Source organism: Aphelocoma coerulescens, chromosome 3 (assembly GCF_041296385.1).
Source record: "Aphelocoma coerulescens isolate FSJ_1873_10779 chromosome 3, UR_Acoe_1.0, whole genome shotgun sequence".
Lineage (NCBI taxonomy): Eukaryota > Metazoa > Chordata > Aves > Passeriformes > Corvidae > Aphelocoma > Aphelocoma coerulescens.
In genome coordinates, this window is record NC_091016.1 from 71,797,864 (window position 1) to 71,811,708 (window position 13,845).

At 38.1% G+C, this 13,845-nt stretch overlaps 1 protein-coding gene across 2 annotated transcripts in view; it reads right to left on the reverse strand.

Moving 5' to 3' along the window:
* The window catches only part of TRMT11 (tRNA methyltransferase 11 homolog), a 28,508-nt gene that overhangs the window by 7,142 nt on the left and 7,521 nt on the right, over positions 1-13,845 (reverse strand). For both annotated transcript variants that reach the window (XM_069010842.1, XM_069010841.1), the window contains 6 exons: positions 13,195-13,351; positions 8,993-9,073; positions 8,177-8,341; positions 6,746-6,818; positions 5,873-6,004; positions 2,515-2,635 (listed from right to left, as the gene is read on the reverse strand). In XM_069010842.1, coding sequence (XP_068866943.1) covers positions 2,515-2,635; positions 5,873-6,004; positions 6,746-6,818; positions 8,177-8,341; positions 8,993-9,073; positions 13,195-13,351 — 729 coding nt within the window. The remainder of the gene's footprint in view (positions 1-2,514; positions 2,636-5,872; positions 6,005-6,745; positions 6,819-8,176; positions 8,342-8,992; positions 9,074-13,194; positions 13,352-13,845) is intronic.

Below are 13,845 nucleotides of genomic sequence, written 5' to 3' on the forward strand. Positions count from 1 at the left end.
GTAGCTATAGAAACCACTTGTACTAATGTTATACAGCTATAAACAAAATGGAGCAGTTACCAAATGGGGGACAGCAGGGTCATATATCCAGGAACAGACACCGCTAAATTCAGTAGGAAAAATTTTACACCAGTAACAACTCTGGAGTGACCACGTGACATGGAAATGCTTGACCCATTCAGCAGGGTGGGTTTGTATGCCTGGTGCTTCATAGACCCTTCCTGGGCAATCATTCTGTCCTTCAGTCGAGTTTTCCGTTTCATCTTACTACATAATTTCTCTGCATCTCTCTTGGCATTAAGAAAGAGGGATGCCTTCCAGGGAGGGAGGAACATAGATAGGGCTCTGGGCAGTTGCCTCTGCCCCACCCGCCCTGGGTTTTGGGTGGACAGTGTGCAGAAGTGCTGTGGGGGAGGCAGGAGGGGAGTGTGCATTTTGGGGTGAATGCTGTGCTGGAAGGAACAGTGGTAAAAGCTGTCTGAAATGGTAATTAAAAAAAACAAACCTTAAATGCTAAAAACCAGATAACTCCTCTGCTCATATTGCACACATGCTGGAAAAGCCTATTCATATCAACACTGAGTTCAGGAAGAAACCTTTTCCAGTTGGCACAATTTCACTGTAAACTTAAAAAAACCAGACTGGATACTTACAAGACAGGGAGTTATATACCAGTTTTGTGAGGTTTTTAATTCAACATATGATCTTCATGCTTATGATTTCTCAACACTACTAGACATACTCACTTTTTGCCTTCACTTTGATCTCCTTTTCATTACAAACAATTCCAATGAAATTGCACCACCAATTTCAGCAACTGACCGAATTAATTTCCAGTTAAGAGTTTATTTGAAGTGTTAATAGTGAAATCAAAATTTGCTGTGAAATCTGCAATTCCTTATTGGTGGCAAACACTGGGGAAACCGAAGAACTGCATAATAACAGTAACATGATTTGCAACATTTCTCAGCCACTTGCAAGTGCTGCACTAAGCTGAATTAAAAGGCACTTGAGGGCCTGTTACAAACCAGTTCAGTAAAGCAGACAGGAACTGTCTGGAAACATAAATGTTTGGCATATCCATAAAAATTCACTCTTTTGTTTAGGAAACAGAAAAGCACACAAAACTCTAACTATTGAATTTTATGATCATATCTGGTGAGTCACAAGTATCCAATTCAAAGGTTGCTCAGGATATTAAGACAGGAAAAAACATGTTCCAGGTAAGGGACACTGGTGTAGGGAAATCTCAGACACCAAAACAAAGTCCTAAACCAAGCAGGCAGCAGCCAAGGATTCAACATGCATTTTGTTCTCTAGACAAGTTTTGCATCATCAGAAAACATACATGGGTTCTGGTATCTTTTAATTATCTAACAGACATCTGGAATACTGAATGTAAGCACTTGCACAGTCTTATCTAAGCAGCAAGCCTGCCAACAAGTCTCAGGTGCTCAGAGCTAAACATTTCCAGACATGAACCTGTCAAACCATGTACTGAAGAACAGGTGATGCACAAAAGGAGAGTAACAAATAACAAAAGTCCATTTGCAGGAGGGTGGATATATTTTTTAGGTTAGAATATGTTACCCTACAGCACTGGTAGCAATAAAACTGCTGTCAAAAACCTCCCTAAACACCCTGAGACACACGTCAAGAACTTTCATCATTTACCCTCCTGGTTTGCTACTGATGAAGTTGGCAGCTCCGAGGCTGAACTCCACACAGAGTGTTTATAGAAGTTCAGGTGCTGCTTGAGAACTGCAGTCACCATGAGCATTATGAACACAGCACTGAAACCCTGCTGAGTCATTAGTGCCAGCACCACACAAGCACAGCAGTCTGACTGGATCTCCTGCCATCTGAAACAGCTCTTCCAGCTGACAAGGAACGTACTAAAAACGCTTGCTCACTCTGTGCATTTTCATTAAGAATTTGCCTCTCGTGTTTAGCATCTCTTTTAACAGTATTAAGTGAGAGAAGCAGCAAGAGTGGAAAGGAGAGCTGAATGCAATATTCCCTGCTTCCAATGCCAAACAAACAGAAAACAGAGCCAGTATGCTCTGCTGTACTTGTTACAATTTCAATATTATTTCAAAAGCTAAAATGTACCACTCTAAAGGTAAAGTAACAGAATTTAATAAGGTTTACCTGTACTGCAAGACCCACAAACACATTTAGTATTTACTTGGGCATCGAGATACGCTTTGAAATCAATGGAAACTTGGGGATTAAGGTAAAGCCTCTGTGGATGGGATTCACAAGTTTAAAGATCTTTTTCACAATATCAAGGGGCTTTTTCGGGATGAAGAGTTTACCAAAAACTGAGAACAAAAAAGAAAAAACCAAAACCAGAACAGTCCCTTAAATCACTACTCAATTTTACAAAAGCTCTGACTCTGATCATAAAAACCGAAGCGTGACAGAAACAATGATCAAATGCTGAATAGCACGAACTTGTCACGAACGCAACAGGTACTTTTTTACACAATATAATCAAGAATTCAAGCTTACCTTGAATTCTTTCACCTTCTCCATGGTTATGAGGCGCCTTGATGTGTGGCTGGAAAGCATCTGCTCGCAGTTGCTAATAAGTTTCAGGCATGGATGGCGGGGAATGATCTCTTCTGTATATCTGGAAGAAATAAACATTCATGGTGCTTTAGACTCATGAAGTGCAAGACTAGCATCTGAAACAAAATTCTTACAGACTCTTTACAAAAAGGCCAACAGTAGAAAGTCTTGATTAAATAAATTCAGATATTGGTGCTCCAGAGTTTTGACATCATATATTCCAATCATCTTGACATGCAGTGTGTAGAATAAATTACAACCTCACAGTAAAGAGACACTCCCCCCCATTTTCTGTATGTATTTAAATTATGTTAATGTATGCACACACAGGCCCGCCTGTATAATTTCAAGTAGAAAATATCTCAGCCAGCCAGGAATAATAACTTATCCAGTCAGAGCTGTGATTTTAAAAACATATTCCACAGTCAACATATATGAAGTTGCAGGAATAAGAGATTTTACTCTGGCTCCCTAAAAGAAGATCACTGCACTTTAATTTCAAATCTTATTAAGTCAACTCTTACTAGACAGTGACATTCCTGAACTTCAAAATTTGGTGTTACAAATTTATCTCATTATACTTACTTTTTCTAATGGCAAAAAAAAAAAAATCCACTGTCATTTAACATCAGATAGGATTTAATTATAAGCCAACATTGCTGCTATCTATAGAAGCAAGAGTTACAGTGTTTTAAATGCTCCACCTCATAAGCATACTATTTTCTATACAAAAAATGCTTTCTCTAGATTGCTTTTAATCCTTCTATTTCTCCAAATGCTGAAAGAGAAATTTAAAGATTTAAGAGCTTTGCATGGGACTACAGCAGCAAGAAGTATTGACCTAGCTAGTATGATAAATAGGCAATGAGACATCCTTCCTATATACTGAAACATAAATCAGTCATTTATTCTTAGATCTTGTAATAAGCTTTCATGTAATAGTTACTAAAAGGTAACACAGAAAATGGGTTCTGGTATTGTTAGGGACTATGATTTTGTACAAAACACCTGCTCCTATGATTCTCCAATGTTTGGGGGTCAACAGAAGTCAGACATTGAAATGCAGAACTGAACAACTTAACACCTATGACTTGAATTTAAAAGGTACAGAGGAGGAGCTTTACATTTTTCCTGTAAAGAGGTGGATGTTCTGAATGAAAGTAAAGGTCTTGGTTTGGGAAAAAGAGAAGTCAATGTAACAGCTTAAAATAGGATCCATCTAGGTGCTGGTGGAAAACTTGGCATTTCTTAAGATAACAGTGAACTGTTAAACAAGCCATTCAATACGAAATACAGATCTGCAAATAAGAAAAAACTCAAACAGTACTGCCTCTTTGCTTTGCTCCAAAACTTCCAGACCACAAAACTACCTTTCAGTCACTTCTCATGTAGAAACAAGTATCTGCTTCTGCTAGGTGAAGTCAGAACATGCTCTTGACAATGGAGAATGAAATTAATTCTCAACTGCTTTTTCTATTACACAAGACTTCTGATGCATCTAGTACCACCAAACTGTCTCTTTCTCTTACAAAGGTAGGCACTCTGCCACAACATTTTAAAAGTTTCTCTCCATAATCGTATAGAAGGCTGACTTTAATGGAATTACAAGAATTTGGACTCAACAATGATTTCAATGTCTGATTGAAAGAATAAACTGTGGAGTGAGATGCTATCTTGAAAAGGGAGAGATCATTATCACTTTGTTAAAAAGCCTTTTCTGTTAGCATTAATGAATGTATTTCTACATTCTTTCAGGTAAAACTCAGAAACAAGTAAGAAATACAGAAGCAGTGGTTTTAACAAACATTCAATTCAATACAGTTTCAGCTTTAATTTAAGGTAATATACAAAGATCTGAAAAAATGAAACTGAAGGCAGGTGTTGCCAAGGGATATTTGATAATGCAACATGTTAGTAGAAAGTATCTTCTCTTCCCCCTGCTTACTTGCTTTAATGCCCCACGTTCATTATTACAGCTGAAAATAAACTGACTAACCTACTATTCTATGCCAATTCTAGCAACTTCAGTATTTCAATTCATAGTAGAATGTACAAATTCACTTTTTAAGAGGCAAGTCAACTAGACCTCCCCAAAACAGCAGCTGAAATTGATCCCCAGTGTGCAGTTCCCTAGTTATCTGAAGTGAAACACTTTACACTGCTGTAGTGAGGAAGCATGCTTTTACCAAAGTTCAATGAGCAGACAGAAGTACTCTGGTATCTTGAAGAACAAAATAAGTTCAGTAATTTTAAACAGATTTTATTGACATGAAAATTAGCTATAGTACTTTCAAGTGGCATTCACTGCTTTGTCTGTGAATTGTCTTACAAGAAAAAAAGCCAACGATACCAATTCTATTATTTACTAAAAAATGCAAATTACTAAAAAATGCAAACTACTAAGTGCACTCTCCTGTTACAGAAGCATGTAACAGAAATGGCTCCTTTTGATTTCCAAATTTTCAAAACAGCACGTGGTATACAGGACTATCACAAGCCATTTCCATGGTGAAACCAGGACAACCACCCCTTTATAAAACAGTACGGTTTGACTGTTCATAGAAATACATGACACTGTAGAAACTACCTTCAGAGCACATCTGTATCTGGAAGCCACTTTGGAACAGCTACTGTACATCAACTTCTCACTTGAAAGTGAACACTTTTTACTAAAACAAAACAAAAAACCCCCTCACGCCTAATCTAAGAGATGCTGAAATAAGACATGCAAACAGCTGTTTTTCCTTATAAACTCAGTTCTGATCCCAGGCTGCACTACTGAGCAGACAGGATCCCACAGTCTCTGCTGGCCTCTCTCGTCCCTAACAGGGCTGCTCCTGGATGCTTCCTTCCTCTCACTGCCATCTCTTGGTCACTTGACTTTTGTTTCTCAGCAGAAAGCTAAATCAGTAGCACCAAACCCCAAAGAACCAAGGATGATTTTTACACACCTCTATCAGTTACTCTAGCAGAAACATGTACTAGTACTAGCCTTGCTTCTACTGTCTTAGAAATCTATCTGCACCTTGAAAGTTTAACTTTTTAATCTTAAACCTCAACCCACTGAACATGCATTTGCAATGACAGGCAAAGGCATTTTCTGTTTGGTAACACTCAAGAATTATCTCCACTCAGAAGTTTCATTACAAAATGTGATTTCCCCCATATAAAGTTTTAAATTTGAGGTCTGGGCATTACTCTTAAGTGCTGGTACTATGGAAGCTCCAGCTGTCCTGTGTCCCAAAGGAAAGCATCATCCATTCTGACACACAACACATCAGAAATCAACAGTACATACTCAGGCCTGTATATGGGCAGCCAGTAAACCAATCTTCCTCCCATCACCAGATGCTCTGCCGCAAACTTCAAGAGGTCAAAAAAGATGTCACTTAGATGGTAACTGGATGAAACGAAGAAGTGATTTTCTGTGCTAAACAAAAAATGTACAAGTGTAAGTGAACACAAGAGCACAGGTAAAACCTAATTTTTTTAATATTAGTAATTAAAAAAGAAAAACGATACACTAAACCACAAAAGCACTATCTGAGCTTTGCAAAGCTACCTAGGACAATCCCGGAGTACAACTTCTACTGTGAGGAATACAACTTCTCAAGTGCCCATGCAACTGTCTCTTTGACTTCCACATGTATTAAAGATGAGTCTAAAGAACCACAGGTATGTTGGCAATAGTTACTTTGCACAGCATCTTTCTAAAGAAATTAGAGCAAAAGTCAGAAGGCAGGGAAGGCCAGGCAGTGGAGAAGCCATGTGACATCTCTGAAGAGAAAGGAGCAGCAGAAAATGCAAAAGAAAAAAGGTTAAGGTAAAATTACAGGTATCTCATTTTAGACTGATTTTGCAGCCTGAAGGGACCAAAGAGAACTTTCTGAGAATAGGAAATACAAAGTAATGGTGGCTCACAGAGGTGAGAAATAGGATTCAAAAATCTGAACGTGCACAAAGGATAAGGAGGGAGAACAAAACTGAGAAGATTTCAGGAAGTGACATAGTGATTTTGCAAACAGAACAAAAAGGGGTTTCCTTCTTTAATTATAATTGCTACCATTTTTTAACTGCTGACAGCCAACCAAGAAGTAATAAATATTCTAAAATGCAACTGGGTTTCCATTAAGACATTTATATTCTACAACAGATGAGACGGCTTCCCTACCTTCTTTCAACTGACTTAACTGTTTCCTTTTGTGATCCCATTCTGCGAGGAGCTTCTCTGATACCATATGGTGCTAGACAAAGCAAAAGCAAAATGCACAGATGAGAACCTCACCCTTTGTCTAAATAACATAGAACCACACCATACATACATAACGGTGCACAAACTGTGGCTTGTACAAAGTTAAAAAAAAAAAAAAAGGAAAGTTTTTATGAAGTTAAAGTCAGTAAGGGAAATTTCAAGATCTACTGAAAGTTTCTTGCTCCAAAAAGTTATTTTAAAACTGTTTCAAAGAAATCCCTTCAGTTGTAAGAGCTTCTAGTTTGCTACATGACAAAGGACAATGTTGTGTTGTTGGTTAAAAGATTCCTTAGATTTCCAACTGGTATGTGGTAAATAATCCCATCCTTTTTTGTTTGACAGACACAAATATGTCCCCTATAGCACTTAACCAACCTTTTTCAAAATGAAATTAAGTATATTGGAATTTCTTGTCAGCACATTATGCAAATGGCAATTCTCACACATAAGAAGAACAAGAGGATGCCATTTCTCATACATTTTTTACACATTTCTAATAGCATAACATACTTATTTCATGTTCAAAACATCTGAGTTTGTGAGACTTGTTTCAGCATCATGGAAGCACCAATGTAACCATTGCAGAAGTTTTACAAATTGTCTCACACTCAGTTCTAAGTCCATATTAATATTCTACACTGTCTTGTTGCCAAGCAGGCCAAATAAAAATTAGCAAGCAACATACAGAGAAAAGTCACACTTCCTATTCCTAATTAATACAAATGTGTCATTGTAAAAGCCAGCACCTGAGATCAGAAACTGCTGTACCAAGGTCTTTCATTTGTTCTCTTGGTTTCTTTTCCCTCTCATACATGACAAATGGTGCTCAGTACAGAGGTTTCTAAAAGACCAGAGGATCCTTTCTAACTGCTCCTGCTCCCAGTAGTTAAGTATATTGGAAACACATTAAAATTTCTCTTTGGAAGCATTACATTAAGCACTTAAGTCTCCAGAAGTCCATCAGAGATGCATGGCAGACTCCAGTGTGCACCCAACAGCAATACAGACCATTCTGGTAAGAAGTCTCTATGCATCAATCATGTTATGCTTTTACTGAAGGAGACTTCTTCTAAGGATGATTTTCAGCCATATTGATTTCTGCTGGTGAACATAACATTCTCTCCATGGAAGAAAGTGCCATTGCCATCTTTGTTACACATTTATACCTATCCCTAAAATAAACGCAGACGTCAAATGCAGATCCAATTTCCATAGTGATGCTCCCAACAATCATCGCTGGAAAGGCAGAAGCTGCAGGCCTGAGCACTCGTCCAGACATTTAATCAATGTACACAGGCAATAATGTTTTAGTCACTGTTACTGGGCAGCAAAAGGCAGTAACAAACTCACGGTCAGTAATGATTGCATCAAACAACATCCCTTCTCTCCAAATCGGTCTTGAAGAATCAGCAACGAGTGCATCAAGGTAGTATTTCTCCAAACCATACTGACGGAGATTAGCTCTGATATTTTCATCTGGCCCTCTCCATTTCTGGTTCTTTCTGCTTGCCTTGCCTGGGAGGGGAAGGGGAATGGAAAGGTAAAAAAAAAAAAAAAAAGCATACTCAACAAGAAACTATTATCTAAGAAAAGCTTTCATATACTCTACCATTTAAATTAAAGGAAAATAATTAAATGTCACCAAAAAAACCTGTCAAAAGTACTTGCAATAAACTTCTCAAGTAGTAAAGAAGAACAAAAATACATGAGAAAAGTTCTCCTGCATGATCTGCATAGGATGTCAAAGAACACATTTACAAAAATGCTGGTTTGCAAGGTGCTCTCTCCATCCACCAGTCACAATTCTGTCCACTAGGTCAAATATAATTTGCATATTTTCAGAGAAGTAAGAACAGGATTAGGGTTCCTAGGTTAGGTTATGAGGAGCTTCCCACATCACAGGTTAAAAGAACACACAGCTGTGGGAATTATTATTTGGAACATTGTTTTGGTTTTCATTATTATTTTTCAAAAATATTTCCTGCTTAAAAATAAGATAATATCTTAACTAGGATGTATGTAAACTGGTGAATAAAAATAAGTATGCCCAAATAAATCCTGTGAAGATTAAGGCTGCTTTAAAATCCGCTAAGTATCATCCGCTACCATCAGTATTCTTAAATTCCAGAGAGTAAGATTTCAGTGCCTTAGAAATACATAACATACCTAATCCATGGATTGTGTTGTAATCTATATCAGTACCACACACGTATGCCCCAAAATGTGCTGAGGAGATTAGAAGGCCACCTATACAGGGGAGAAAAGAGGAAAAGTATAAACTTCTGTCATAAACATTACCTGTGTTAGGATTTTTTCCTTAGGAACTTCAGGAGTCTACACCAGCAGCACACTAGACCCAAGGAAAAAAAAACCAAAACAAACACTAAAAACAGAAGCAGAACTATCAACCAGTTAGAATCACTATGTAATTATAATCAGACATAATAACACTAAGTCCTTTGTTTGCTATACATGATTTTCCTTATCTTGATATGCCCTATGTCACTCCTTATCTCTGGAAACTGTCCAGGAGTTTTGTTTATGGTTTTCTGTATTTTAAAGCAGTAAGATCCTTTAATCATTACACAAACAAGAACTTCTGATTCTACTTTGCAAGGAGCAGAATTTCAAACTGTTGTCAAACAATTTGAAAAACCAAACAAATGGCAGTTCTACTACGTCTGTTCTCAAAGACAGTTTCTTTAACTGTGTCTAAAAATTAAACTTGTGTAAGGTGGCTATTCCCTTGTTGTAAGAAACAATGGTCAAGAGGCTTACAAATGTAAACATCTCCAATGTAAACATAAATATAAAAAAATAATCTGTTTTGAAGTGTGAAAACTACATACAAATGCATTTTTCTGTGAGTATGCTGCCTATTTTGTCAGTAGTTTTACCAGTGTACCTATTCTGTAATAAACCCATTTTTTTAATCACTGCTATTGCAACCCACCTTCCTAATTAAAAAAGAAAAAAACACCCTACCAAAAAAGTGTGATTTTCCCTTGAAACTAACAATAGCTGAACAGCCCATAGAAAAGAATAAATGACATTACCTCTTTAACAGCTTCCAAATGAAACAATAGACAGACTGCAGAAGATGACCAGACACCCATGTGGTCAAGTTATTAATAAAGAGATCTGTGGCTACCAGAATGGTTTAGAAAAGAACAGCAACTGAGAACAAGGCTGTGAACCCCACTGATGTCAACAGTCCTGCTAAATAAAGGGGATGACTGTTGCAGGATGAAGGGCTGACAGTGTGCAAGCTGCCTGGGGAGATGACACCAGTTCTCCCATTCACCAGGAGCATGGAAAGAAGCATCTCAGGTGGCTGCACTGTCCTGAGCCACACACTCAGCACCAGTAAATCCCTAATGTGCCCTGTGTGCACCAGAAAACTTCTACACCATGTGGTAACAAACTCTACCAAAACCAAAGGTGAGCAAGAACAAAAGAACTTTTAAAATTCCTCTGCTTTTTCTTGTGAAATGGATCAGGGAAAAACAAGGTTACTCACCCCAAAGGAATCACCCATTTCCCTTCTTGGTTGCAATCCCTCAGAACAGATGGGCAGTACATCCAGAGGGTCAAGACAAATTTAGCTAGCCCTGACCCCAAGTATGGCATACCACCCAGTCCTATAAAAAAAGTAAGAAGAAAGTCCTTTGCCCATCTAAGAATATTTTTAATCACAGGATAAAGAAGCTTGGAAAACATTAATTTACAGCTTTTAATAAATCTCAGCTTGTACTAGTTCAATTGTGTTCACACAGAAGGTGCATGAATACTTAAATACTCTCATATGGCCAGCCCTTTGATCAGTATATGAAATAGATGCATATAAAGGGTTAATCAGGGAATCACTCTGTCCCTGGTGACTTTTAGCAGAATGATGGTGGCACAGAACTTCATGCCCTTCTATCATACACTATTCTTCCACCTCTTCAGCACGGATGAAGTCTGGTCCTCCAGGATCTCAAAGAAAAAACAATCCTGTCATTTGCAACTACGCAGTACCACAAATATCTTCCAAAGGCACCATCAGCGACATTTCTGAGATAACCTGAACTGACTGTCTAGGAGGAAGCACAAAATATTTAGGTAAAAGACTTGATTTGTTTTCCAGAAGCTTCCAGGCCTCATTCTGCCCAACACTGAGCAAAGAATATCTAAACAGTTTATGGAAGTTAAAAACACAACCTTGGCCATTCCAATTCTGCTCGACAATAATAAGGGGAATCAAGTCTCCTAAAAGCCAGCCTGGTCAAAGAGCACTTTATATTCCAAGGACAAATGTCAATTGTCCACTCTTACACTAACATGAGAGACTTAGGATTTGGCTTATGCAGCAAAAAATAGTTTGTTTCCAAAGCAAGAACCATATTGCAAGGCTATTCTGATTTGGTATTATTTACTTTTTCAGTGTAAAAAGCCAGGCAGAAACCCAGCCAGGTAACAAAGCTGCACTGATAAGGAAATCTGAACTGCAGTTCTTCAAAATGCTCCTCAGATCCTGAATATATGTTTTTCCAAACCCATCAGCTAAAAATCACTGCATCACTCAACTCCAGACCAGTTCCCAGAAACTCCAGTGACAGGGCACTGTTGTACTGACAATCTTGAAAATCTTCTGAAGGTCCTCAGGAGACAACTAAAATTCCTGGGGTTTACTCAACAGAAGTGCAAAAGCCGCTGTTATTTAGTCCTAAATACACTCTACTGACAAATGGCACGCCACCCAGCATCTCCAGTGTCCCCTTTAATCTCTAGCCTTTATACTACAAATATCTAGAGGGAAAAAAACCTTAAAATTGTCATTCAAACCACTAGGCTATTTGGGCAGAACTTTGAACTGAAACACAACATTTATCTTGAATTTGTATAGCTTCACCATTTCTATGCGATTTTTGTTCTTCTGTCTTTGCCTTTTCTATTTTTCTTCAATTTTGGCTCCCAAGAGAAAGAATGCTCTCAGATTTTTTTTTCATTATTTAAGTTAGAAGATTTTTACAATAAGTCAAAAAGCCATAAACACCAAAAAGAAACCAACTACTCAGAGATAAGTACGGGAATTTTCTGAACCTTTCAAAGGACAAGCACAAGGAAGAGGAGAAGATTTTGTAAGATATTATTACGCACGAAAAAAATCAGGTCATATATGAACAAAAATCTAAGACAAAACCAGAGTTCACCAAACCCTTCTGTTACTGAAAATATTATATCCATGCTCTGTTTTCTATGGCACAGAGAAGAAACATGCTAGTAAGAATTTATCCTGCTAGTGACCCTACTAGTGTTGTCTTCTCTCTGCCTAACTTCTCTGAAGTGATTTCTGCAGAGAATTTTCTTCATTTTACCATTAGTGTAAGTATTTTTAAATCTATGCTTCTCACATGTGGTCACCTTGATTAAAGTTCAGCACATTGAACACAAGTCAGCAGCTCCCTGGCAGCCAGGAGGGCCAACTATGTCCTGGTATGCATCAGGGACAGCATTGCCTGCCAGGCAAGGGAGGGGTGACTCTTGGGGTGTCCTCTGCACAGACAGGAGCTGGACTCCAATGATCCTTGTGGGTCTTTTCCAACTCAGGATACTCTATGATTCTATTCTAGGATTCTAAAATCCAGGTCACAAACACAGCCTTTGTTATCTTTTTGAAGAAACTACTGTACGTATCTTAACACAATATACTCTGGTATAATTATATGGCACAATCTGACACAACAGATCAGCTATTTCATGTACAGCTGAGTTTCCCTGAGGCAAAAAGGACTTCTGTGCCATGCACAGCAATATGTGGAATAAAAGCTCCCCCTCCTGGCTAAGATAAGAAAAGTTCAGCTGGGGAAAAATACCTTGTGTGAGCAATATTATCATGAAGACGGGCTGTAACGGCACAACAAAGTGCTCCTCAAAGAATGCTATGACCTCACTGTTGCTATATTGTGTTACACGACCACAAGTGCCCTGAGCAGACCCCTAAAGAGCCAGCTCCAAAACGCTGCTCTTCCTAATATCCTGAAAGTGACTGCAGGAAGTGCTAGAGCCAAATTCCAATTCTCGGTCACTTTGATCTTAAGCAGTCCATGACACACATGGATTGGTGTTTAAGCCATGTGGCATAAAATACAACAGTGAAGACAGACTTTTTAGAAGTGCAAAATACTTACATCTTCGGAAGTTGGTCTCCTTCCCCCAAAATCCCTTTCAGGTTAACAAACCATCATTTTATAAACACCATTTTGCCTTTGGTATCATCTCAAATATCAGCTGAGCACCAGAAACCATGGCACCAGCTAAAAGACTGGTGCAAGCACTAACACAATCTTCCAATTTTTCCCACCAGTTGAAAAAAATATATATACCTGTTCCAACAAATGGATCATATACAACATCGTTGGGTTTTACTCTGGCGTGGTTTGCCATGATGAAAGACAGGCAGGCATCCATGCTCGTATTTCCAATAAAGTGTCTCTTCTTTACACTGTAGGATTCAATGAGTTCTCTTTGGCCATCTGCAATCTGTTGAAACATTTAAAATCCCTGTCAGGTCCTGGATATAAGATAATAAACAGACACACTAGCAGACTTGCTTAAGTGACACCATCCAAAACCACATAACTTCACTTCATGACACATCACCTTGTTTCTGACATCTGAAAAAATATGACAGACTTCTTTCCACGCAACAGTCTCTCGGATCAACATCTAGGTAAATTCTTCAAGACACAGGTTAAAAATATACAAACATTTTAGAGGGAAAATTCTTTCTAAGAAGTTAACAATTACAGTAACTTTGCTATTATTCTAAGAATCAGAAAAATAATTCCTGGCAATTCAGAGTTAAAAGGATTTCAAAAATATGAGGATTAGAAATGCACGTTAACATGTGTGCATGTACACACGTTTAAGGTCATACAGAATTTCTTCACTGGCATTTCTGTCCCACTCAAAATCTAAATTTAGGATAGCGTTGACAGATCAGAATTTAAGGGAAAAGCAAAAAAATACCAAAT